The 24913-nt window shown below is 62.5% G+C and overlaps 3 protein-coding genes across 15 annotated transcripts in view; 1 reads left to right on the top strand and 2 right to left on the bottom strand.

Annotated features, from left to right (window-relative positions):
* TNS1 (tensin 1) overlaps window positions 1-7595 on the bottom strand; it is a 64452-nt gene extending 56857 nt beyond the window's left edge. For all 11 annotated transcript variants that reach the window (XM_069861336.1, XM_069861337.1, XM_069861339.1 and 8 more), the window contains exons 1-3: window positions 7531-7595; window positions 3944-4058; window positions 2813-2850 (exon numbers count right to left, since the gene is read on the bottom strand). In XM_069861336.1, coding sequence (XP_069717437.1) covers window positions 2813-2850; window positions 3944-4058; window positions 7531-7563 — 186 coding nt within the window. In that variant the 5' untranslated portion in view covers window positions 7564-7595. The remainder of the gene's footprint in view (window positions 1-2812; window positions 2851-3943; window positions 4059-7530) is intronic.
* A 5901-nt stretch (window positions 7596-13496) lies between these two features.
* Window positions 13497-20264, top strand: RUFY4 (RUN and FYVE domain containing 4). Of its 2 annotated transcripts, none has more exons than XM_069861812.1 (12): window positions 13497-13592; window positions 14086-14189; window positions 15161-15223; window positions 15571-15677; window positions 16058-16183; window positions 16455-16561; window positions 16717-16860; window positions 17543-18668; window positions 18745-18851; window positions 19461-19607; window positions 19826-19945; window positions 20026-20264. In XM_069861812.1, exons 3-12 carry the CDS (start codon window positions 15178-15180, stop codon window positions 20126-20128), a joined length of 2133 nt encoding a protein of 710 aa, XP_069717913.1. In that variant the 5' UTR covers window positions 13497-13592; window positions 14086-14189; window positions 15161-15177; the 3' UTR covers window positions 20129-20264. The 2 variants fall into 2 exon arrangements, with proteins under 2 accessions (XP_069717913.1, XP_069717912.1); XM_069861811.1 differs by having other exon boundaries at window positions 19826-19957.
* A 1136-nt stretch (window positions 20265-21400) lies between these two features.
* Window positions 21401-24839, bottom strand: LOC138722974 (C-X-C chemokine receptor type 2-like). 2 transcript variants are annotated; one of them, XM_069861810.1, is made up of 2 exons: window positions 24738-24839; window positions 21401-22802 (listed from the first exon to the last, which is right to left on the bottom strand). In XM_069861810.1, the coding sequence occupies exon 2, from the start codon at window positions 22795-22797 to the stop codon at window positions 21721-21723; it is 1077 nt and encodes a 358-aa protein (XP_069717911.1). In that variant the 5' UTR covers window positions 22798-22802; window positions 24738-24839; the 3' UTR covers window positions 21401-21720. The 2 variants fall into 2 exon arrangements, with proteins under 2 accessions (XP_069717911.1, XP_069717910.1); XM_069861809.1 differs by having other exon boundaries at window positions 24564-24808.
* Between the last annotated feature and the right edge of the window lie 74 nt (window positions 24840-24913).

Genomic DNA, 24913 nt, shown 5'->3' with positions numbered 1-24913 from the left:
ACAAGTGGCACATGATAACACATGGGCTCATAGTACCCAAACACTGCCACAGAAAGCTTAGCACCTGAGGCTGCCAGTATCCATCCTGCACGCTGCGTTCCCCACATCTTGCTGCCCCACAGAAAGGGCTCTGTGACTCAATTTCCCCACTTTTCAAAGAGCAGTGCCCCCGCTGCTCCAAGGAGGCAGTTTTGGTATGTGGAGAGAGGAAGAGGACAGGCTGTGGGGGTCAAATACACGCCCTTGTCCACCCATCCATCTGTCCGTCCCCCTTGGAGGGAGGGAGGTTTGCTAAGCAAGGAAAAATCCGTGAGCGGAGGGGCCGGGCGCAAGAAGGGCCTTACATGGGCATGGGGACAGCGTCGTGCTTCCCAGCTGATGTGTGCGTGCGGCTGCCCCAGCCCACCCAGAGCCGCCCACGGGCTCTGGGCACCCCGCCAGTATCACTGCCACCGCCGTAGGGCATGGGTCACACCATTGTCCCCCTGCTGTCCCTCAGAGCAGCAGTCCTCTTGAGGGACGCAGGTCACTGCCAGGACACAGGTCCTGCCTGCCCTGGCACAGCCCAGCCTGCTCCCCACCTCCCCATCTCCCCAGGATCATGGCACTCCCAGCACCCCTCAGCCTCCCCGGTACCCCCACATATGCCCTAGCGTGCCCATATCCCCATCACATCCATGATACTTTCTGGTACCCCACACCCATCGTACAACCCTTCAAACCCCACCAGCCCCTCTATCCACAACCCTAGTTCTCCCCTCTCCCAGACTACCCAGTCCATCTGGGATTTTTCACTGCGGGCTTCCCTCCCCAGTCAGCGCAGGAGGCAGAACAAGGGGTCAGAGCAGTCCCAAGGGTGTAAATACCGGGACTAAGGGGAAGATGCTGTGAATACCATGGTGGGACAGGCTCCAGGGCTAAGAGTCACTGCGGGGGGACCTTTGCAGCATCTCCAGAGCAGAAGGAGGAAATGCCGGGGGGATGCAGCTGCCAGCACTTCGAGGGTGAGACCATCTTCCCTTCCCAAAGCATCCTGGGGGTGCAGGGGTCAAACTTGAGGGGCTTCAGGTAGACAAGAGGCTGGTTTTCTCAGTGCCAAGCCCCCTCCCCACACGCTCCCTCTCCAGGGACCCTACAATAACAAGACGGCGTGTGAGTCAGCTGGACGCTTGCCCAGCCGGAGGAGCCCCTCCCTGGGCGCTGGCCCAAAGGAGCTCTGCAGAAGGCCCCTGGCCCTGGCCCCATGCACGAACCCTCCCAGCAGCTCCCCCCTCCGCTAGCCAGCCCCACCGATCGGGCCTCTGGCTTCCAGCGAGCGTGGGAAGGGTGGAAGAGGCTAATGAAATGCAGCCGGCCCTGGCAGCGAGCCAGGGGCTGCCCCTGCGCACACTCTGCGCAGATACTGGGACCCTGGTGGGATCCCCCTCTTGATGCACAAACCTCTATCAGACATCAGAGAATCCCCGCCATACCCAAACCCAAATGCATGCACTTCATGACTCTCCCTCCTGCCTGGAAACCACTGGCAGATGCTCCCAGTCACGACCCACCATACTGCGTGTGCCCCCTTGCTGTTCACTCTCCTTGCCTCTCCCCGTGCCACCCTGGCACTGAGGCAGAGCCCCAACGCCAGCCTCATCCCCCAGACGTCTTTGGCAGAGGGTCCCCAGGGTGGCAGAAAGCTCTGGGATGGCAGAGGGTCCCCAGGGTGGCACAGGAGTCGCAAGGCTGGCAGAGGGTCCTGGGATGGCAGAAGCTTCCCAAGGTGGCACAAGGATGCTGCGGCTGGCAGAGGGTCCTGGCGTGGCACAAGGGTCACGCGGCTGGCAGAGAGTCCTGGGATGGCAGAGGGTCTCCAGGATGGCATAGGAGTGACACAGTCGTGCCAAGCCTCCCAGCCACCTCTGCTCTGCCCACTCAGGGACCAGGGTTCTAGACACATTGCAGTTGTGCCCCCACAGCCCCCACCTCCTCCAGCACCCTGGCTGGGACCCAGTGCCAGGGCTGCTCACAGTGCCTGCCCCGCGCCACCACCCACACTGCAGCATGCAGCACAGCCCAGACGCATGCCTGCTCCCTGGCACAGGCCCCCCGGGCCCTTCTTCTCTCTCCCTGCCTGGCCTGGCATGGGCACGGGCACAGGCATGGGCATGTCCCAGCCTACGCTGCCCGCCCAGAGCATGCCAGCCTCTTCCCACCCAAAATGCCAGCCCCAGAGCTGGCTGGCACACATGCCTCCCCAAGGATTCAGGAACACGCAGCCTTCCCTGCCCAGGCAGTGCAGCAGTGGGCACGGTGCCCACCTCCAGCTCCCCAGAGAGCCTGGGTAGCCATGGGGTCCTCCTCCGCCAGTGCAGCAGCTGGACAGGCAGACACCATCACCGAGCATCCTCAGCTCTGCTCCCTCCTGCCAGCCAGATCTGCCCCCGGCGGTGCTGGGTACTGGGAGAGGTGCCCAGCCTGCGTGTGTTTGCCGCCAGCAGCACTCGGCCACGGCACACGGCACCCACGTGCGGCAGCACCCACCCTGGCAAAGGGCACCCTGCTTCAGGAGCCAGGGTACAGCTCCCTGCCAGCCCACTCTGCGCAGGGTTGCACCCCGAAATCCAGACCCACACCCAGATAAGCAGACACCATCAAGGGCCAGGCAGCAGGATGGCACCGCCAGCTTCCCTCCTGGTGACACCGTGACCAGCCGCAGCCACCAGTCCATCTGGCTGCCCACCCGGCGGGGTCAGCTGGCATGGGTCATGGCACCCCCTCCCAAGTCCCTGGTGCTCTCCATGCAGGGATGGGCACACACCAGCCTTACCTTGGCTTCGCACTTGGTGTGACAGGAGAGCTTGCAGCCTGCAGGAGAGAGGAGAGATGGTCAGTGGGGGCAGGAGAGGGGGCACTGCCAGGAGGCAGCCCGTGGGCAGCCTGCGCTGCAAGGCTTGGAGCACCTTGGCAGCAGGTATCAGCCACCGGGACACGCACACACAGATGCCCACACCTTGCACACATACATGCACACACTAGGCGACACCAGCGCTGCACAGCACCGTGTGCACATGCCTGTGGCCATGCGTACGATCTGTGTTGCGTTCCCAGTGCCAACAAGGCATGGAGTGTGCACGTGTGCACAACGCAGTGCCCAGGGGTGAACACAATGAAGAGAGGCCACGCATGGACTCATCTCACGTGGCCTCGCACGCATTGATGTGCATGAGAGCACTGTCAGGGTGCTGCCAGCGCCCAGGCCCCACCAGCCCATGTGCTGCTGTTGCACACTTGCACCCACGCCCCTGCAGAGGACGGTACGTGCACACACATCAACGTGGGCGTGTGTTTGCCATAGCTGGGGACACACATTTGTACAGGGCACCACCACACTGCGAAGCCCCATGTCCCATCCCCAAGGGACACGGGGGTCCCCATGTGATGTAGCCCTGGCCACAGCCATCGCCCAGGCCCTGTCGTACCGTGTTGCCCCCCCACCGGGGACGTTTCCTTCGGTGCAGGAAGATGCATTGTTCCCGTGTCCAGCAGTGTTTCCGCTTGCTGCGCCTCGCACGGGGCTCGACAGCAGCACACACGTGCGAGGGGCCGCAACACCATCTGCGTCCCACCGGGTGCCATGGGTTGAGAGTACGGCAGAGGGCACAAGCTCTCAGCCTTGCACACACACCTACATGCACGTGCACGCTCATGTGGTGACAGTTGCACACTCAAGCAGCTGACACAAGGCCACATGCACGCTTGCAAGTGCCTCCACAGGTCGCTCTTGCCTCTCAGCCACCTTCCTGCCCATCGAAGCCTCACATCCATTCTTGCACACCCTCTAACACACTCACACACGTGTGTGCACAGGTTGGCACAGCCACACATTCCCATCTTCCCATCGTGGTGCACGCAGGCATGCGCACATGCATCCCCCGATGTCTCGATGCCCCCAGCTCACCTCGGCAGGTGCTACCCTGGCGCGTGATGGCCTGCCGGCAGATCCCACAAGCTTTCACCTTCTTGAAGCTCGTCATCTTGAAGGCGTGTGCCGGGGGGGACTCCAGATCCTGGGGCTGGAGGGGGGACACGGGGCTTTGTCAGCAGGAACTGGTTGGCAGGGAGACCTGGGCACTCACCCCTGCCCTGCCACAGTTTCCCTCTGGGAAGAGAGGGTCACCCTCCACCCGCCCCCAAACCTCCGCGTGAAGAAATGTGTGTGTGTCTGGCACCCCCTCACCCGGGGCTGTGCCCTCTGTGGGTCGGGGCTGTGGGGCGGTGGGACACCCCTGCTGCTGACCGGGGGGGTAGGAGCAGCCCCCCCACGCCGTGGCCCCGTTAAAGAGCCTTTGTCGCCCTCTGGCGGGAGTGCGTGCCCAGATGTGCGAGTGCAGAGGAATGCGTGTGCACAGATGTGTGTGTGCCCAGATGCGTGAGTGCAGAGGAATCCGTGTGCACAGAAGTGTGTGTGGCCAGATGTGTGAGTGCAGAGGAATGGGTGTGCACAGAAGTGTGTGGACAGATGTGCAAGTGCAGAGGAATGCGTGTGAACACGTGTGTGCCCAGATGTGTGAGTGCAGAGGAACCCATGAGCACAGATGTATGTGTGCACAGATGTGTGAGTGCAGAGGAATGCGTGTACACAGATGTGTGTGCACACAGCTGTGTGAGTGCACAGGAATGTGTGTGTGCACAGATGTGGGTGCACACAGGTATATGTGTGTGTGCAGGTATGTGTGTGTGCATATGCATGTGTGTGTGTACAGATGTGTGTGTGCGCAGATGTGGTTGTGCCCAGATGTGTGTGTGTACAGATGCATGTGTGCACTCAGACATGTGCACACACACACGAGCACTCATGCCTCCCTGCATGCTGCTGCATTCGCACATGTCCCAGTGAGTGTGTGCCTGTGCACAAGTATTTCCATAGGCACAAGCACATATGTCTGAATGCACGGGGGTGAACACATCTGTATGTACACGTCTGTGTGCAAACATGTGTGCATGAGCACATGTGAGTGCACATACACAAATTTGTACATGCACAAGTATGCTTGCATGCACATCTGTGAATACCCAGTGTGCAAATACACAAACATGCACACCCAGGTATGTGCAGGTGCTGGCAGACGGTGCTTGTGCAGGGGGTGTCCGAACGTGATGCCGTGTTCTGGGGTGCACTCTGCCTGGCACCAGACCACGGTGGGGAGAGGCTGATGCCAGAGTGTGAGCGCAGGATGGTGCCAAGGTGCAAGCATGCAAGAGTGTGTATGTGTGCTCGCCAAGGGGGCTGAGGGAAGGGGGGGCTCCTGGCACAGCTGCAGGCAGGCAGCACCACTCCTGACACCCCCTCCCCGCCGCTCTTTGGGGCGGGGGGCACCCCCTGGCAGTGCTCCAGCCCTGCCCACCCACCCGCCGCCAGATGAAGACGTGAGCCCCTGTAAAGCCCCTGTAAATCCGCCTTTTCATGCCAAGACTAATGAGATTAAGCAGAGGCCCGGTGGCCCCCCCTCGCCTGGGCACCTCGCTCTCCTCCAGCCTCAGCTCTGCACCAGAGAGCCGGGGGGGACAGTGCCCGGTGTCAGGGTACACCCCCACCCCAAACCTCCTTGCCTCAGTTTCCCCAGCGCACACAAGGACAGGCAGGAGGGCCACATGCATGCAGCATGTGCCTGTGTGCGTGCAAGCAGCTCGGGGCTGTGAGGGCGCTGCATGTGCTCCGTGTGCTGCGTGTGTCAGGGTGCTGCACGCATATGCACGCCTGGAGGAATGTAAGTGTGTGCAAGCGTGCGCATCCCTGCCAGACACAGCAGCAGCAGACGTGTTCCCTTGTGCACATCCATGTGCAATTGTGCACACACTCGCATGGGTTTGTACACACGCGTGCAAGCCCCTCTTCCCTCTGCAGCAGCTCCTGCAGGACCACTCACTAGTCCCTCAGCAACACCCAGGACTTGTGCCACCCTGCGAGGGACCCGTGCCACCCTGCGAGGGACCCAGACACACACGGCTGGGACTGTTCACACGTGTGCACACGTGTGTGCACAGGCATGTTGTCACCCATCTGGCAGCCGTGGGAAAATCTCCCTGAGGCCAGGGGCTCCCACGGTGCAGTTGCTGGGTGACAGTGAAGCCTAACGATGCCACGAGCTTGTTTGCATATGCAAAGAAGCATCTTTGCTGCGGGGTGCCCCGGGAAGAGGCCTTGCCCCCCACTCCCAGGGACCCAGACAGGATGCCCAGGGACATTGACGCGTCTCATACACACACACTCCTCACTTGCCCCTGGCTCCACACATTAGCATGAGCCTGCTTCATTAGCAGCAATTATCCTTGATAGCAATTGAGCTGCTTCTCCCCCCCATACACACACCCCCGCCGGTTCTCACTCCATAAAGTCCCCTCCACTTGTCCCATTGCCAACAGCATCCCAGTGCCCAACTTGTACCCCTGCCTCCCTGCTGCGGGGGGATGCACCTTGCCCACCCAGTGCCACCCTGCTGGCCTGGGAACCAGCCCATCCCACAAAACAGCCCTCTCCCAGCTCCATACTGGCAGAATCCCAGTTAGCTTCCCTGCCCCCAGGGCTGGGAACTTACATGGGATGTTGATGAAGGGGGTTGGAGACTTTCTGGGGATGCTACCCACCCATGGGTACCCACCTCCAGGGGCCGGCCCCCACACGATGCAGAAAGGGTGGATGGGGGGCACAGCCATCCCTGGCCATGGGCCCCCCAGCACACAGACCCAAGGAGGCTGGAAGAAGACCCAGATGTCCTGGGCTGGAAGAGGCACCGGAGATGGATGCCAGATTAATCAGGAGCTGGGAGGCCTGGGTTCATTGCCCAGCACTGCAGAAAGGTGCAGCGGGGGGTGGTACAACTGGGATGCCCAGTCCCCGCGAGGCTGCAAAGCCAGGTTGGCTGGGGGGCACTGGGCTGTCTGGGTCCAGCCCCACGGCCTCAGGGCCACCCACCACGCTGCACCCTCCTGCACCCCGGCGCCCCGTTCATCTGCGTGGCTGGGAGGGAGGTGGTGGATCCCTCCAGTTTGCCCAGTTTCCCTGCCCCGAACCCAGGGAATGGGGCAGCCGGTGACACGATGCTGGGTGTCACGGGGGATCAGCCCTGCACCCTCCCCATCCCACCACAGCCCCGTGTCCCTGTCCCATCCCGGTCCCCCCTCGGTGCCCCCGCAGCCCCGTCCCCGCAGCCGCCGCTCCCTCCGGTATCCGGGGCTCCTCCCGGCCCCGTCCCTGCCCGGTGCCCCCCAGACCCGTCCCTGCCGGTCACCGCTCGGTTCTGTCTCCCCCGGTACCGGTCCCTGCCCGGTGCGCCCCCCCAGCCCCGCCGCTGTCGGGCCACCCTTGCCGGTCTCCGCTCTCTTCCAGCTTCCCCCGGTGCCGGTCCCGCACGGCCGGTTCTCCCCGGCTCCCGGTGCGCCCGTCCCGGTGCGAACCCCCCTCTCCCCGTTCCATCCCGCTCCCCCCGCATCCAGCCCCGCTCCGACACCCGCTCCCCGCGGTGCCCCCCCCGGTTCGGGCCGTACCCAGAGCAGACAGGAGAGGCAGAGCCCGGTCATGCTGCCCCCGGCGCAGCCCCGCCGCCCGCCGAGCCCCCCCGGCCCCCTCGCTCCGCCCGCCCGCCCCGCCCCGGCCCGCAAAGCCCCCCCGCACCCGCACCGGGTGGGATGCGGGACGGGGACTCCGGGATGAGGATGGGGAGGGGTGCTGATCCCCCGTCTCACGCGTCCCGAGCACCCCCGGACCCCTCAGCGGAAGGGCTGCGGGGCTGGGGAGGGACAAGAGGGGCTACGGCTCGTCCCGGCCCCCCCCTCCCTCCCTCCCCTCACACCCACGCATTTGGGATCCATTTCCTTCTCCGACCCGGGGAGGGAGGGGGGGCACTCGCCACCATCGCCTCACCCCCATCCCTCCTCCGGCTTCCTGCGAGCCGTGCGGCCGGGTTTCCCCCTCCACCGCATCCCCAGCCGTGTCCCCCCTCATCACCCCCAGCATTGTCCCCCCACATCCGCAGCCGTGATCCCCCCCATCCCCAGCTGTGTTCCTTTCACCATCCCCTGCCGTGTCCCCCACCACCTCCAGCTGCGTCCCCCCCACCATCCCAAGCCATGTCCCCCCCATCCCCAGCTGTGTCCACCCTCCATCCCCAGCCACGTCCCCCCCACTATCCCCAGCCATGTTCCACCACTATCCCCAGCCGTGTCTCCCCATCCTCAGCCGTGTCCCCCAACCATCCCCAGCCGTGTTCTCCCCACCATCCTCAGCCCTGTCCTCCCATCCCCAGTTGTGCCCCCCCCATCCCCAGTCGTGTTCCCCCATTTCCAGCCATGTACCCCTGCATCCTCAGCCACGTCCCCCACACACACACTATCCCCAGCCGTGTCCCCCACAAGTTGTCCCGGGATGGGAGACACGGAGGGATGGGCAGACATCCATGCGCCGAGCCAGGGGCCCTCAGTGAGGGGGGAGAACCTCCAGGCAGGATGGAGCACATCTTGGCAGCCCGCCGCCCTGACAGGGATGGATTTGGCAGGGGGGGTGCCCCAGACCTTCCTGGGGGGGCTTGGCTGGGCAGCACACGGTCTCCCCCTCACCAATGCTGAATCCGGCTCCAGCCTGGAAACTCGTGCTCAGCTGGCCGTGACCATGAGAGTGTGAGTCAGGGTAGGGGGACGTGCCCGGGGGGAAGGACACACTGGCTGAATGAGCCGCGGCTGGCTTTGGGATGTGGGCAAGTCAGGGACATGGGCACTGATTCCTCCCGGTCCTGTGCCTCAGTTTCCCACCTGTACGCTGTGTGCAGCCACCAGAGAGGAAGGGCAAGGTGGGACAGAGGGGGGGCTGCCTTTCCCTGTTGCTGGGGTGGCTTCTGGCTCCCCCAAAGTGCCACACCCCCTCCCCAAAATTTCCCTGTCCCGCTACCCTCCACGCCACCACTCCACTGTGCCCACCCAGCCTGTGGTGGAGGTACCGCTGTGGGGATGTGCCAGCCAGGACAGAAGATAGATGCCAGCCAGACCCAGGGGCAAAGGAAAGCTGGAGGGCCCGATCCTGCTCACACCTTCAAGCAGGCAGCAAGTGCCCATCTGTGTAACCTCCCCTCCATCATTACAGCCCTCATTAATCAGCCTCGCTACTGCACACAAATGAATGCCTCAGCGGAGAGGGGTGTCCCCACCCCCCCATAAATCACCCCCTCCAATTCACTGCCACGACAATCCCGGGCCCCTCAGAAGGGCAGGGGCAAGGGTCATGCGACAGAGATGGGGTGGCTGCAGGGACACTGCCCGTGAGCACCATTTAGGGCTTATTTTCTCAGTGAGGGCAGGCACAGACGGGGACACTCAGCCCAATGACCTTCCCCCATGGGTATCACTGGTGTGGGCATGTGCAGGGCAGTGCTGGGGCAGCCTTGGCAGGAGTCTTCTGTATCCCCCCTCCCAGGGTCACCGTGTCCCCAAGCCCCCCCACATCTGCTTCCCATGAAGGTGTCCCTGCACTGCCCTTGGGTGCACAGGGTGCGTGCACACACTGGGGCACACTCGTGCACACCGCATCTACCACCCGTGACACGCATGTGCTGTGGGCACCCATGTGTGTAGGTGTCCCTCAGAGCACGTGAAGGGCTAGGGGACACCCCTCTAGGAGCTCATTACAGCATAAAGCCCCACTGCTACGGCACCCAGCACGCACGAGCATGCTAAGGGCACACGCATACACATGCACGCCCCCCACCAGTGGGCACATATGCAGGGATATGCACCCTATGGCAGTTCTCCAGGGAGCTGCTGTGCACCCACCCTTGCGTGAGCTGCAGATCATTCTCTCCGAGCGGCATCTGCATGCTCATGAACACACACACATGCAAACACACACGTGTGTTAGATGCACACCCTCCCCAGGAGCCTCCACACTCACACCCACCTCAGAGACGCACGGCCACGGGGACAGACATGGCACATCAGCCACCTCGCACCCCACCAGTGCCACCCATCCACACCCCTGAGCACCAACCCATGCCCCCAGCAGCTCACGGTCCTGTGTCCCCTGCAAGCGCTGGGGTCCCCAAGCAGCCAGGGGCCTCACTTGCCTCCACACCGGGTCCCTGCCCCAGCACATACTGTCCTGTCACCACTCTGCAGTGACACTCCCCCAGGCACTGCCCGATGGTGGTTTTGGCACCCACTTTCCTGGCACGGCGCAGAGTGGCCCGTGCCACCCCACCAAGCACGGGGCAGCTTCCCAGAGGACAAGGAAATAAGTGAGGATGGCACAGCAGGCGATCCACACCCTCTGCCAGCCTTTCCTGCCTCAGTTTCCCTGGCACGGGCGGCAGAGTAGGATGGGTCCCACACAGGGTGCTGCGGGGAACAGGGATCCCCCGTGCGGGGCAATCCTTTGGCACAGGGATCCCTTACACGCCGAGTGTCAATGGGCATAGGGACACCCCATGCCTACAGGTACAGAGGTCCCTCATGCCGGGCGCTTCTTCGGGCACAAGGATCCTGCATGGAGGAAACAATTTATGGGCACAGAACTCCCCTGCGCCCGGTGCTTATGGTCACAGGGACCCCTCACCTTGGGCACTTTATGGGCACAGGAATCTCTCACTCCAGGTGCTTCATGGGCACAGGGGTCCCCGTGCTGTAAGGACACAGGGACACCCCCGCCTCTGTGCTCGTTCTGTTAAGGACACAGGGACTCGGACAGATCCCTTTGCATGAAATGCTGTGCACCAGATCCCAGCAGATCCCTTCCAGCCAGGCACTGCGGGATTGTGGGGAGGAAGGGGGGGGTCACTGTGCCACGCTGAGTTGGGGACCAAAGGAGAGACAAAGAACCACCCCCCCCGGCCCCCGGCATGCAAGCGCACGGTTTGAGCCCCCGTGCCCACGGCTGGCGGGGCCGGTGCCCCCCGAGCCCCCCCCCAATTCCCCCGAGCCCCTGCCCCGAACGCCGTGCCCGCTTACCTCCCGGCGGCGGCGCAGGGGCAGCAGGCAGGACACCAAGGATTTCCCCCAGCGAACCAAGGTGGCAAAGCACCAGCTCAGCCGGGTCATGGTGCCCGGGGGTCACCCGGCCGGGTTGGGGGGGTGGGGGGCAGCGGGGTAGGGGCCACCCCCAGCCCGGGACACGCTCGAAGGGGCGGCCAAAGCCCCCTCCGCTCGGGCTGCAGCGAGCTCCGGTGCCCGGCGGCGCCCGGCGGTGCCGGGGATGCGCGGCGATGGGCTGGGGGCTGCGGTCCCACCGGGCCCGGTGTGTGTGTGTGTGTGTCCCCCGCCTCGGTCCCCCGGCGTCGCCTGCGCGCTGGCGGCCAGGCAGGGAGCACCGTGCCCGCCCATGTCCTGCAGTGCTTGGGTGGGAGCCAGCTCCGCCACGCTCCCCCTCCTCCTTCTCCTCCTCCTCCTCCTCTGCCCCACACACAGGGCTCGGCATCCCCCGGGAGAGGGGGGCGGGGGGAGACGCGGACCCTCGTCCAGCCCCCTCTATTCTGGGGCTGGGGGAGCTCAGACACCTGTGGGGACACAATCCGTGACACTGCCCCCAATCCTGCCTCATTTTCCCTCCGCCACCCTCTGTCCGCTCCAAGCCATAAATAGCAGAATCTGCACATGGAGGTGAGGGAGTCCAGACACCTGTAGGGACACAGTCCGCGACATCCCCCCCCAACCCCTGCCTCAGTTTCCCTCCACCACCCCCTGTCCACTCCAAGCCATAAACAGCAGAATCTGCAGATGGGGGGGGGGGTGGGGGTGTCCCTGCCCCAGCCCGCTCTGTTCTGGGGGTAGGGGAGCCCAGACACCTGTGGGGACACAATCTGTGACACCCCTTGACCCTGCCTCAGTTTCCCTCCCCCACCCCTGTCCGCTCGAAGCCATAAACTGCAGAATCTGCAGATGGAGGGGGGGCTCCCTCCCCCACTCCCCCTCTGTTCTGGGGGTGGGGGAGCCCACACACCTGTGGGGACACAGTCCATGACACCCCCCTTCCCCCCAACCCTGCCTCAGTTTCCCTCCACCACCCTCTATCCACTCCAAGCCATAAATAGCAAAGACTGCACATAGGGGGTGGGGGTGTCCCTGCCCCTCCACCAGCTCCTCACAGTCCCCCTGGACCCTGTCCCCTTCCCAAGAGCCTCCTGAGGGACACCCTACCCAGCCCCTGACCCCCAGCAGGGTCCCCTCTCCGAAGGGTGTCTGGCTGATTCCCCTTGCTGTGGGCACAACATCACCCCGGGGAACCCCTCACCACAGGACACCCCAACATGGCCCGTGCCCCCCCGCCCTGCTACAGGGCTCGCATTTGGCATGGGGAAGGGGGACCCCACATACCCCGCACTGCAGCTGTGCCAGGGAGCCCCCCGAAACCTGCTGGATGGTGCCAAGGTGGGGCTGGCTGTAGCACCCTCAGATGCCGCCACGATGCCGCGGTGACAGCAGGCGAGGACCCATCCCTGCAGGGCAGCTGCTTGTGCCAAGCATGGGCAGCGGCTGTGCCAGTCCTGGGCGCTAATTGCGTTTGCCCCAGGAAGGCTCTGAAGGAGCAGCAGCGCCAGGGAGGGGCACAGCGAGGGGCAGGGAGGTTGAGGGGGGTCCCACACACTTCACAAGTGTTCCCCACAGCCCTGCCCAGCACCCTGGGGTTGGCAGAGGGCTGGTGAGCAAGGGGTGCCAGGGTATCCCCCCCCAACCTAAGTGCTGGGGAGTTGACATCACTGCTGGCTCCACCGTCCCCCACCCGCATTTAATTAGCAGATGGCCCCCGCACTCTGGACCCCCCCTCGTCAGGCAGCGCCAGGCCTGTGCGGGGCCATTAGCTTTATTGGCTGTGCTGAACGAGGGCCAGGCCTCGTTAATTGAATTGCACCCACGCCAAGGACGGACGGGCGTCTTCTCCCCTCCCTTAGACCCCTGACGTCCCCTCTCTTGCCCTTGCCTGGGGCAGGGGACCCCAATGCTACAGTGCCAAGGTGGCACCCACCCTGGCGAGGGGTGAGCAGGGGTACGGTCCCCCCTGGGTGTCGGGGTGCAGCCTGCGGGGTGCCTGGCACAGGGTGGGCAGTGTTGGCAGGTGGGTGCAACTGCAGGCACGAGCAGGTGTGTGCACGCATGCGTGGGTGCCCTCTCAGCCCCATGCCCACGCCTGCCACACGCATACGGCTTGCACCCACCCGCTCCCCCCTAGAGCCGCCCTCACGCAGCCAGCACACGCATGCGGTCGCACACACGCAGGCACATCTGCAACCCCCCCCAGCACAGCGAGGGGATGCTCCACTGCCCCCTCAACACCCTGCCCCCATCTGACATGGGGTGGTGCGTTCTGTGCCCAGAGGACCAAGCACTGCAGGGTAGCATGGGGGCAATGGGGTGCTGAGGTGGCTGTGTGTCACCCCAAGCGCTGCCACCAGCTCTCCCATGCTCCCCAGCGGCCTGAGTGCACCCCAGGGCCCAACACACACCCCCGGCAGCCAGAGGGGTGCAGGGAGGCCCAGGCACCCGCTCAGCATCACTTCCTACTTTCGCTTTGGAGCAGAGCAGAGACCTGGCCCCGGGGAAGCGGGTTCCCCCCGGCCCCTTGGGTGGCACAGGTAAGGGCAGCGGGTGCTGCAAGGGGGAGTGCGGCGGGGGGCAGGGTGTGGGGGTAGCTGGGCATCACTGGGAGCATCCGCCAACCCAGGCGGTGGTGAGGAGGGGGATGGTAGTGGATCCCTGCACCTGGCACTGGGGAGATGGACTGGTATCACCCCCAATCTTCTGCCCCCACCCAGGATTTAGCTGCCCAAGGGGCACTGCTGGCTGCAGCTAGCTGGATATGGGTCCCATACTCCACAGAAACTATACAGGGGTCTCCCAAAGCATTCCCAAGCCCCATTCCCATGGGAGGGCATCAGGGTCCTTCCCTCCCCCATGGGGGCTGCAAAGAGGGACCAGCTTGACTGACTCTCTCCCCAAAACTCTGAGGCTTCCCCCAGACCGAGGAGCTGTGTGCTGGGGAGCAGTCACATTGCTGATGTGATGTAGGGAGGGAAGGAGGTGGCTCCTGCAGCCCTCCCCGATATCCCATACTTCCTCTTGGCCAAGGTTCAAAAGGAGAAGCAGGCAGGCGGTGCGGGCACGGGGGCACGACAACATTCCCTCAGCAGCCAACGAGCACCTTGGGGCACCCCACAGCTCCCCAGCAACAGGTAATGGGCTCTTCGTCTTTGGGGAAACTGAGGCACAGGCAGGGTGGGCTGGCAGGAAGATGGCTTATCCAAGGTCACCCAAGGGCACCAGGATTGGAAACTAGGCATCTAGAGTCCCCTGCCCTGCCCATCATGTCACCCTGCTGCAGTGGGGAGCGTGAGGAACTCAGTCATGCTTGGGCACACTCGGGCACGCTTGTGCACACACACTCCTTGAGTGCACACGCACCCTGCCACACACACCCCTTGCGCACACGCATGTGCTCCCCCAGCCCTGTGCCCAGCCACCACTCACAGTGACAAGCCCGGGACTTGTCACCTCCATGGGCACTGTCCCTCGCCCTGTCCCCAGGGTGCCACCTGGTATCCCCCAAAACATCCCTGCTGCGCTGTGCCCCCTACCCACAATACCCCCAAGCTCCTTGCCAGCCCCTCAAGCAGCAAACCTGGGGGGTTTCCTTGGGGAGCAGCTAAGCTGAGGGGGACTATATGCCCCCCTTTCCCACCCCATCAGGAGACCCCCATGCTGTTCGTGGTGTGAGGGAGGGAAGCGAGAGCAGAAGTGAAGGCAGCGCTTCCCCCACGCCAAACCCACATCCTGAATCCCCCATCCCACCCTGGGTGATGGGGACAGGGACAGGGATGGAGACAAGGACACACTGAGGTGGGAGGCTTGGCCCCAGCAGCCCCTCATGGAACTGAGGTAGAGACTGGCCATGGCGTGAGGGCAGAGCCTGAGGGCATTGTGGGTCAGGGCACATGGACAACCAAGGGGGTACAGGATGGGACTATCCGTACTCCATGGAGTGGGGTGACACAGGCAGGGAAAGAAGGTGCTTGAGCCCAACCCCTTATATCTTAAGAGCAGGCAGCTCTGTGGCAGAGCTGGAGGGTGCAGAAGTTCTCCTTGAGGCAGAGTTTGGGAGTGCCAGGTGAGTGCCAGCCTGGCACACCTCATCTATGCTTTGCAGACCCGCAGGGGACAGCCATGGCGAGGGATGGAGAGCATAACCGCATCATCAAGGACCTGCAGAGTAAGTGTGCCAGCCTGCTAGCATGTTCCCTGCATGTGTCTCGTCCAGAGTGTGGGTCACTGCCATGGGTACCGCACTCCCACATTCTAGAGCCTCCCACTGCCAACCCTGCCACTGCTGCATGATCCCGTCCTTGCTGCCAGCCCCAGGGGACCAGCAGTGCCAGCCCCCGGGTACCTGTCCCTCTCACTCCCCTTCCTTCCCCATTTCATCCTGAGATAGGTTCCTCTTTCGCCAGCCGGCAGAAATCCCCAGGCTGGGAGCTGGGAGGCAGCAAGGAGTGGAGATGGGGCAGGGTGGCAGCTGCCTGGGCAGGGACATGCCAGCTCAGCCTTGCCATCTCGCAGAGACCGTGGCCGAGCTGAACCACAGCTACCGGGAGCAGAGCCTGCCAGTGACAGACGGGAGCCGGGAGCTACACAGCCTCTGTGCCCAGCTGGAGTTCCTCCTCCAGGTACTGTTGCTGATGTGTCTCCACTGCTCCCTGACTCAATTTCCCCTGGAGAGTAGCTGAGAGCAGTGGAGACCTCACACCCACAGTTTAGGGAGATGAGATGACCCCACCTAATGTTGTCCAGCCTTCAGCATCCCCAGCTACATGAACACCCATACCAGGCTCACCCACATCTGCGTGTCTAACTGCACATGCTACAAAGGGGAAACTGAGGCACAGAGCCAGCAAAGAGGGGATAGCCAGGGGACACCAGGACCCACCCTGCTGTGTTGGAGGGCTTGATCCCAGCCCTACAAGGGACAGGCTGAGAGGACAGGGGATAGGCTGGGGTGATAAGGGACACCCCCAAACAAGCAAGCCCAAGCTTGTGTTTCTGCCAGTTCGACCTCAAGGAGAAGAGAAGCTTCTTTGGGCAGCGCAAGGACTATTGGGACTTCTTGTGCCAAGGCCTGTCGCGGCGCCGGCAGGAGCATGAGGGCATTCGCTTCGTCACCTCTCTGGACAAGGTGGGCTAGCGGGGTGCCCAGGGGCTTGTGCACTCATATGTGCACGTGCTTGTGCTTGTCTTGGATGCACACGCACTTGTGCGTGGGCACACACTCACCCAGGCACCAAGAATTCACACACCAGCATTATAAAGGACGTTCTCTCCACTGGGGTCCCTGCTGCCCCTCAGCCCTCACCCTGGGCACCCCCTTCCTTCCCACATAGTCTACCGGGGAGGGATGGAGGGGGCAGGCTGGTGTAGCAGGGCTGGATAACCCCCTCTCCCTCTAGCTGAAGACTCCCGTGGGCAGGGGCCGAGCCTTCCTGAGGTACTGCCTGGTGCACCAGCAGCTGGCAGAGTCCCTACAGCTCTGCCTCCTTGACCCCGAGAACCTTTGGTGAGAGCAAGGGGTATGGGGAGGGGATGCTGGCAGTGGTGGGGGGCACGGCCAGGGCAGGCAGCGCCCTGCAGCACCTGGTCAGCAAGGGTGCTACAAGCGCAGGCCCCATCTGGGGCACAGAGGGATGTGTCGAGCCTTTTTTGTGGTTGCAGTGAGTGGTACTACGCCCGCAGCCCTTTCCTGAACCCCCAGCACCGGGCAGAGATCCTGGGCACCCTCTACGAGCTGGATGGTGTCACCTTCCACCTGGCCCTGTACAGGGCTGACCTGGACACCGCCTGGCCCATGTTCTCTGAGTGAGCCTGGGGAAGCAGGAGGCACTGGGGGCAGTGGGGTTACCAGGGGAATCAAGGGCACTGGGGGCGTTGGGGGCTCGGCATCACAGAGCAGCACAAGTGCTTCCCTCTGCCACCCTCAATTCCCTGTGGCTCCCCAGCTGTGCCAGCCCTCTGTGCATGGTTCAAGGCTGGCAGAGACACCATGCCTGTGGCTGCAAATATGCCACGCGTGTGTTTACACACACATGCTGCCACCCTATCCTAAGCATGTGCCCAGGCACAGGTCTGCAGAAATACGGTGACACTGTGACATCTGAAACATGGAGGCACATGCATGTGTGTGTGCACACGCTCCGGGTACAATTGCAGGGGGGCATTCATGGATGCAGCTGCTCCAGGACACTCATGCCTGTTCTGCTGCTCACACACTCCTGTGCGTGCACCGCTACAGGCACACACAGCCCCCAGTTCCCCCCTGTCACTCCCACGGGAGTCGCTAGGTGCCACCTGTTCTGTGGGCATCCAAGCTGGTGGCACCAGCAACTCTGGTCTGCTGTCACCACGTGCCACCCTGTGTCACCAGCCACACTGCCCTCTCCATCCCCCAAGGCTGGCAATGCTCAGGGAGCCCTGCGGGAGGACAGTGGTGCTGTGCTCGCCTTGGGGTGACCTCCTGCCCTGAGCCCTGTGTCCGCTCTAGGACACTGGTACGGCCCAGCCTGGCAGGTGGAATCTGCCCAGCAAAGACGGTCCCACAGACACACAATGCCAGCACAGGGACACACGGATGGACCAATGGCATCGACCATCCCACCACGGCACCCCACGGGGTGCTATCCCATTCATACCCACCCACCTCGGCTGCCCTGCGGGTGAGGGGTGTAGAGGTGGAGCACATGGAGGGGAATGTGGAGGACATGGAGATGAAGAAAGACATGGAAGATGAAGAAAGAAAGGAGGTGGAGGATGTGGAGGAGAATGTGGAGGTGGAGAAGGATGTGGAGCAGGAGGATGAAGAAGATTTGGAGCAGGAGAAGGAGATGGGGGATGCGGATGTGGAGGAGAATGTGGAGGTGGAGAAGGATGTGGAGCAGGAGGATGAAGAGGATGTGGAGCAGGAGAAGAAGGAGATGGAGGATGTGGATGTGGATGTGGAGGAGCTGAAGGAAGCACCCAGCGCTGGCAAAACAACCCAGCCCAATGGTGATGAGGAGCCTAGCACGTCCCTGCCACACGGAACGGGGTGTGTGCTGGGCTCCTCAGCACTGGTGCTTGGACAGCCAGACAGGACAGAGGCGTCTGTGTGGGCGCTGGTGTCCCGGCTGCAGGCTGACCTGGAGCAGCAGGAAGCAGCATCGCGGGCGCTGGCAGCCCGGCTGGTGCAGGAGGAGCAGCGGCACCGCCAGCGGGAGGAGAGCAGTGCCCAGTGGGTCCAGCTGCGGGCGCACGAGGCTGAGGCGCTGCGGGAGACCAACGCCTTCCTGGAGCAGATGCTGGCAGAGGTGGTGGCAGCAGGGAACCCAGGGATGCTGGCGCAGGCACAGGAGGAGGCGCAGAGCTGGCGGGAAGTGGCAGAGGAGCGGGGCGCCCAGCTGGCAGAGGCACTGGCAGAGGCAGCAGCGCTGGCCTCGCGCCTGCGGGACTGCCAGGCGGCACTGGCAGTGGCAGGACAGACGGACACGCTGGAGGGTGCTAGTGCCCCAAACGAGGTGGCTGCTGTGGAAGAGGTGCTGCGGCGGGCATTGGAGCTCGCCCGCTGCCCCCAGGAGCCCCTCCTGGACCCCGAGGTGGAAAGGGAGCTCAGCACAGCCACTGGCATGGCCATGGTACGGGCAAGCCCGGGAGGACCCTACGTTGGGGTAGGGGGTCAGAGATCTGGGTTTGCTCAATGCTCTCTTGCAGCATCTGGCCACCCTGGCCACCACAGCACAGGAGGAGGCCCGGCAGAGCCAGCAGCAGCTCCAAGCCCAGCAGCAGGAGGTGGCACGGCTGCAGGAACAGCTCAGCAGGTTGGGCAGCAAAGTCCCACTTCCATCACACACAGTCCCACCATGTGTCCCCTCCATGCCCACCCACCGCAGGGTTTTCCCTGGGACCCCTTGTGGTGCCCCTCTTGGACCCAGGGGAAAGGAGAGAAGGATTTGGAGAGGGAGGGATGGAGGCATCAACTTGGGTAGGTGGATGAGTGAGTGAGCAGCGGGGTGGAATATTGAGTTTGGGGTGAGTAGATCAGCAGAAAGATAGAGGGCTGGGCGAAGAGGTGAATTTACAGTGAATGTGTTGATGGGTAGGCACACAAAGTGTGGAGGGATGAATTTGAGACAAGTGGATGGAGGGATAGAAGGATGGAGGGATGAATCTGAGTCAATGGATGGATGGGTGGGCAGGGGGACAGAGGCACCGGTGTCGGGAAAGATGGATGAACAGCTGGGAAACAGATGGATAGTCCTCCCAGCACGTGGTGAGGTGGCTGTGGGGATAAGGAGCAGGCTGAGCTTGGGGATGGATGGGCAGTGGATAAAGGGGTGGATGGGAGGAGGGAGGTAGGAAGAGAGGGATGGATGGAGAGGTAGCTGTCTGAGGGACAGAGGAACCATGTCCTCACTGTCTCGCACCAGTGCCCGGCAGGACGGGGAGCGCTGGGCATCGGCGCTGCAGCGGGCGCAGCGGGAGGCCCTGGAGCGGGAGGCCACGCGCGGTGCTGAGCAGGCGAGGCAGCAGGAACTCATCCGTGACATGAAGGGGAGGCTGCTGGAGCTGCTGCGGTGAGAGCCCAGGGAACCCCGGTGGTGTGGGACCACACACGAGTTGGGGGGCCCAAACTCCTTTGCCCAGAGGAGGGCACCAGAGCCCAGGCGAATCCAGTTTTCCACTTCGGAAGACTTAGGTGCCCACCTTGGGTCTGGGGTGGGTCTTGGGTCTGCTCCTGAATCCCCATCTCCAGGCATGCTCCTACCAGGGTTGACCTGTCCCCTCCCTGCAGAGAGAAGGATGCCCTGTGGCAGAAGACGGAGGGCATTGACACCCCAATGCCCAGCCCGGTGCCTCATGATGCAGGGGTCTGTGCCCGCTGCCGGAAGGATTTCCGCCTCCTCTCCCGACGGTACAGCTGCAGGTGGGCTACGGGGGGCACTGGGGGCAGCACAGGGATGGCACGGCTCTCATTGCCCGCTCTCTTGGCAGGCTGTGCCAGGGCAAGGTGTGCCACACATGCTCTGTGGACGTGGGCAAGCAGGGGCGCTGCTGCCTGCTTTGCTACCAACAAAGGCACCCACAGGCTACGTGAGCTGGGACCACAGCCCTCGCACCATGCCTGGGACACCCCCTGCCCTGGCTGCCTTCTCTCGAACTTACTGGAGACCCTGGTGTCAGAAGCCTGCAGGCAGGTCCTGCTGCCCAGCATTTTGGCTTTGGGACTTGTCTTTCTTGTGGCTGGTCCACAGAGAGGAAAACAACTCAATCCTGCTAGCCCTGTGGTTCCCGTGTCATCTATCAGTCATTGATGGATTGATCCACAAGCTGGGTGTGGGGTTGGAGCACATTGGCATGGGGGTGTCTGAGCCTTCCTGAAGGGAACTGTCCCCATAAGAGGTATCCCCAGCTGCATCCAGGCTGAGCCACCTTCGGCCCCGTCCCACAGCAGCAGGCAAGGGAAACAGCTCTTGGCCAACAGCCTCAGCTTCCTGCCAGGCTGCAAGGAACTGCTTGGGCAAGAGGTTTCCCAGATGCAGAGGTGCTGGGCTGTCCCTGCTCAGCACCCCTGGTGACCCTGCCCAGCCCCAAGTTCCCAGGGAACCCCTGTAGCCACCCACAAGCCAGCAAATGGCTGGCAATCACCGATGCCCCCACAGTTAAGGATCCCCAGGAGCCTGGGCCAGGGGTGATGGAGGAGCACAACAGGACCCCCGTGGAGAGAGCGCTAGGGCAGGCACACCAGTTTCCTGGCACATAGGGTGACAGCAGGGACCCCAGCAGGGCCACAGCCCTCTCTTTCAGCCACTCTGCCCCGCACCGGGGCCAGCCCTGGTTGTCCAAGCCAGGCTGGAAACATCCTGGTTGTGTAAGGGACAGGTTCCCAGACCTTTGCACAATGACGTCCCTGCACCACAGCGCTGGGGGAGCAGGAGGTGCCCTTCCAGCAGGGTTCACAGTGCCAGCTCGGTGTCAGCGAGAGGCTGCCCAGGGATCTTACAGTGATTTGCTCCACTAGGGTTCAGATCAGGGTTGGGAAGGGGGTGGCTTTGACCCCAGGTTGGACAGACACCACAAGGGACCCCCATAACAGGGGAAGTGCCAGGACCTGGTTGGGTGGCTGCAGGGACCAAGACCAAAGGTTTGGGTCCCCTCTGGGAACACACAGGACACCAAATCCTCTGCAACCGCCTCATGGGCAACAGCCGTTCCCTGGCCTAGAAGCAGGGTTACCCACAGCTTGCTGAGCTCAGCTGGCACCAACACTTTGGTACTAACTTCAGGAGTCCAGGACCCACTGCCACCAGAGATGTGCCCTGGCCCCACTGCACTGTCCTCCCCATGGCAAAGAGGAGCCAGACCTGGGTGACCAACCCACTAACTCCTTTATTGCTGGACAGCTGTCAGCCACAAACACCGTCCCTATAGAAGGGTTGAGGGGTCCCCAAAGTCAGATGCTGTACCCCAAAGAGCAGGGATGGTGGGTGGTACCTGGCATGGCTTCCCTGACAGGTCCTACCCTCCTCACTGCCCAAGCACCCTTGCAGACACAGTCCAGCATCTACTTGTGGCCCTGCTCATCCCCGTGGCATCACCACCTGCATGCCAGGGGCTTGAGCAAAGATGCTTGGGTGCTTGGGGTGCTGTGACTTGCTGGGAGCCATGAGGGCTGGCTGGCAGCAGGGCTCAGAGAGTGGTGGAGGTGTTGCCAGAGGTGGAGGCATAAGAAGCACGGCCGTAGCGGGCCACAGCATCCTTGCTGATGAGCCCACGCTGAGCCAGGATCTTGAGGAAGCTGTTGCGAAATTTCTGCCCAATGAAGGCGTAGATGATGGGGTTGATGCAGCTGTGTGCAAAGCCCAGGACCTGGGTGATGGAGAGGGCTGCGTCAATGCGGTTCCTCCTGTCGCAGGTCTCTGCGATGGCCCCCGTCCTCATGAGGGTGTCGCTCACCAACGTGATGTTGTAGGGCAGCCAGCAGATGAGGAAGACCAGCACGACAGCGAAGATAACCTTCATGGCCCGCTGCTTCTGGGAGTTCTTGGTCTGCAGCAGGGTGTGAATGGTGACACCATAGCAGAAGAGCATCACCAGGAGAGGCAGGGCAAAGCCGAAGGTCTGCGGGAGGATCCGCAGCACCACCCGCCACTTGGCCGTTTCCTCACCACTGATGTACTCGTAGCACACGGTGCCGTTGCTGGGTGAGCGGAAAGCCTCACGGAAGAGCAGTACAGGCAGGGAGAGCAACACAGAGAAAACCCAGATGCCCAAGCAAACAAACTTCACCCAGTGCCTCTTCTCAGTGGCTGCCCGGGTGGCATAGACAATGGCCAGGTAGCGGTCCACACTGATGCAGGCCAGCAGCAGGATGCCACTGTAAAAGTTGGCCTCCTGCAACACAGAGATGGCTTTGCACATCACGGTGCCAAAGACCCACTCATGGGCTCGGTAGGCGGCCCAAAGCGGCAGACTGAGGGCGAAGAGCAGGTCTGCCACAGCCAGGTTGAGCAGGTAGACGTCAGTGACGGAGCGGTTGGTGTGGCTGGAGGTCACCACCAGCACCACAAGCCCGTTTCCCACCACACTGAGGATGAAGACAAGGCAGTAGATCACCACCACTAGGTACTTGTTGATGGCAGAGCTATTGGGCCGGCACGGGGCAGAGGAGATAGCAGTGTCAGGCATGGCTGTGCTGTAGTCATAGGTGTAGTTGTAGAGGAATAAGAGATTGGATAAATCCCCAGTAAAGGAGAAGGACTCCATTTTGCCTGTGGAACATAAAGCAGCATGATTGTGGCGTGGGCGTGTGGTGTGCCACGGGTGACAGTGTCTCTGGCCACTCCGATTGCTCCCCAAGTCCCCTCCCATCTAGTGAACAGCTCAACTCCATCACTCCACTGTATGCATGCTGGTGGTAATGGGGAGTGCTGCCCACTGTCCCTCATACACGCTCTTGTACAACACTCCCAGCACCCCTAGATCTTTTTAACTGCATCCCAACATTGCACCTTCCCTCTCCCCTATGGTGCGGCCACATCTACTCAGGTTGGGGGTCTCCCCTATCAATGCAGCATCATATCCTTCCAATCCTGCCCTCTCTATCATCCCGCACATCACTGGGACCCGCTGATTTGTGTGAGTCCTTCAAAAGCCTCTGAGATCTTTGGGCATCTCAGGGCCCTTTGGGCACCACCAAAGTTCTTTGAGCACCTCTGAACCCTTCCAGCCTCTCCACCCCCTCAAGCATCACTGCTGGAGCTGCCTTTCTTGCCATCCCAACCAGCAGTGAGGCTGTGGTCATGCTCCCAGCAGCGGGTGGCACTTTAGAAGGTCTGAAGCTGGTTTCATGACCTTCTTCCCCTCATCAGTCCTGTCCCTCTGTGAGTGATTTCACCTCCCAGACGGAAAGATGTGTCACCCTTTGCAGGCAGCTTCGGAAATATTTCACGTCTCTGGTTTTCCTGTTGTTCACGTGCCCCCCATGCTCGGCCGTGATGGGGAAATCACAGGTGAGAGTCACTCTTAGCATCTCCTCGTATGTAGGACACCCTGCTCTGTCCCTGCCTTCCCAAAGACCACTGAATTTCAGCCTTCTCCCAGTACGGATCCAAACTCTCATTTCACTCCAGTTTCACCTGTCTGCCCTGATTCCAAACCCCTGAGACCCTCCAGCGCTTGGCGATAGCAGAGCTACTTGATCATGCTGAGTCTCCACAGTCCTGGGGGGTCCCTGGCCCCAGTGTGGCTCTGCTTCAACCCAGACCCTCCATGGGACTAACTTTCCCCTTCTGCCTGGCAGGAATTCCCCTCTGCAGCTGGGCCGATGCCTGTTCCAGAAAGATATTCCCCTGGCTCTGCCAGCCCTGTTGCTGTGATGATGCTGGGATGGAGATCCTGGGATGGTGATGCCCCAGCATCCCAGAGGGCCGCAGCTGGGGACACTGACGGTACCAATGGGAGGTTCCCCCTGAGTGGGGCCACTGCAAGCACTGGGCAGAGCAGGACACCAGCACTTCCCCTTGGGTCTATTTCTGGCTGCTTCTTTTTGCCTCCCCACCCCAAAATCCCAGTTGTTCCTCCAGGACTTGGTATCCCCCACCCGCAGGTACCCTGCAGCCAGCCCAGCTCAGGGGGCAAGCAGCACCCTATCTCCCCTCCTTACCCTGGAAGGGCTGGAGGATGCTGGGGTGACCCTAGGGGTCCACTTGGGGAGGAAGGAGGGACACGCCATGGGGAAGCACCCTCCTGGTTCATCGCTGTGCGAGGAAATGGGAGCAGGCGCTTCCCCCCAGGGCATCCACAACCAATGTCCCTGGGGGCTTGTTGGGGGTTGCACTCCAAATCAGCCCCAAACATGACCCTGAGTGCCCCCACATGCTGCCTCCCACTCCCCCCACCTCAAGCAGCTAGAGCTCATCCTGACCCCCCACTCAGCCCACTCCACATGTGAAGGGACTCAGCCAGGTGCCAAGGAGACAGCGAAACCCAGGGAAAGCCCCAATTCCCAGCAGAACACCCCGGGAACTCACCACTTACTGCCCTCACTGGCCCTGAGCTCCGGGGTCTGCTCCCAGTCCCAAGGTGATTCTCACCAGGGGCGCCCAGGCACGGGACTAATCCAGATGTCACCCCAAAGGGCTCTGGCACGAAGCGTGGCAGCACCAGGGCTGGGGTCCCACCAGGCCAGCCAGAGGGTCTCTCACCTGCGCCTGCTGCTGTGCCACCTCCCGGCACCTCTTCCCTCCACTCCCCGCTTTATGCTGTCCGCGGAGGAAGCGAGGTTGCAAAACCTTCTCCCAGCATGAAGGGGAAGTGGCAGCCAGCAGGGACCCTTCCCCAGCCCCCTCAGGACGCCCTCCCTGCAACTGGGGGGAGCCTG

Source organism: Phaenicophaeus curvirostris, chromosome 7, assembly GCF_032191515.1.
Source record: "Phaenicophaeus curvirostris isolate KB17595 chromosome 7, BPBGC_Pcur_1.0, whole genome shotgun sequence".
Lineage (NCBI taxonomy): Eukaryota > Metazoa > Chordata > Aves > Cuculiformes > Cuculidae > Phaenicophaeus > Phaenicophaeus curvirostris.
This window is presented reverse-complemented; position numbering and strand designations above follow the sequence as displayed.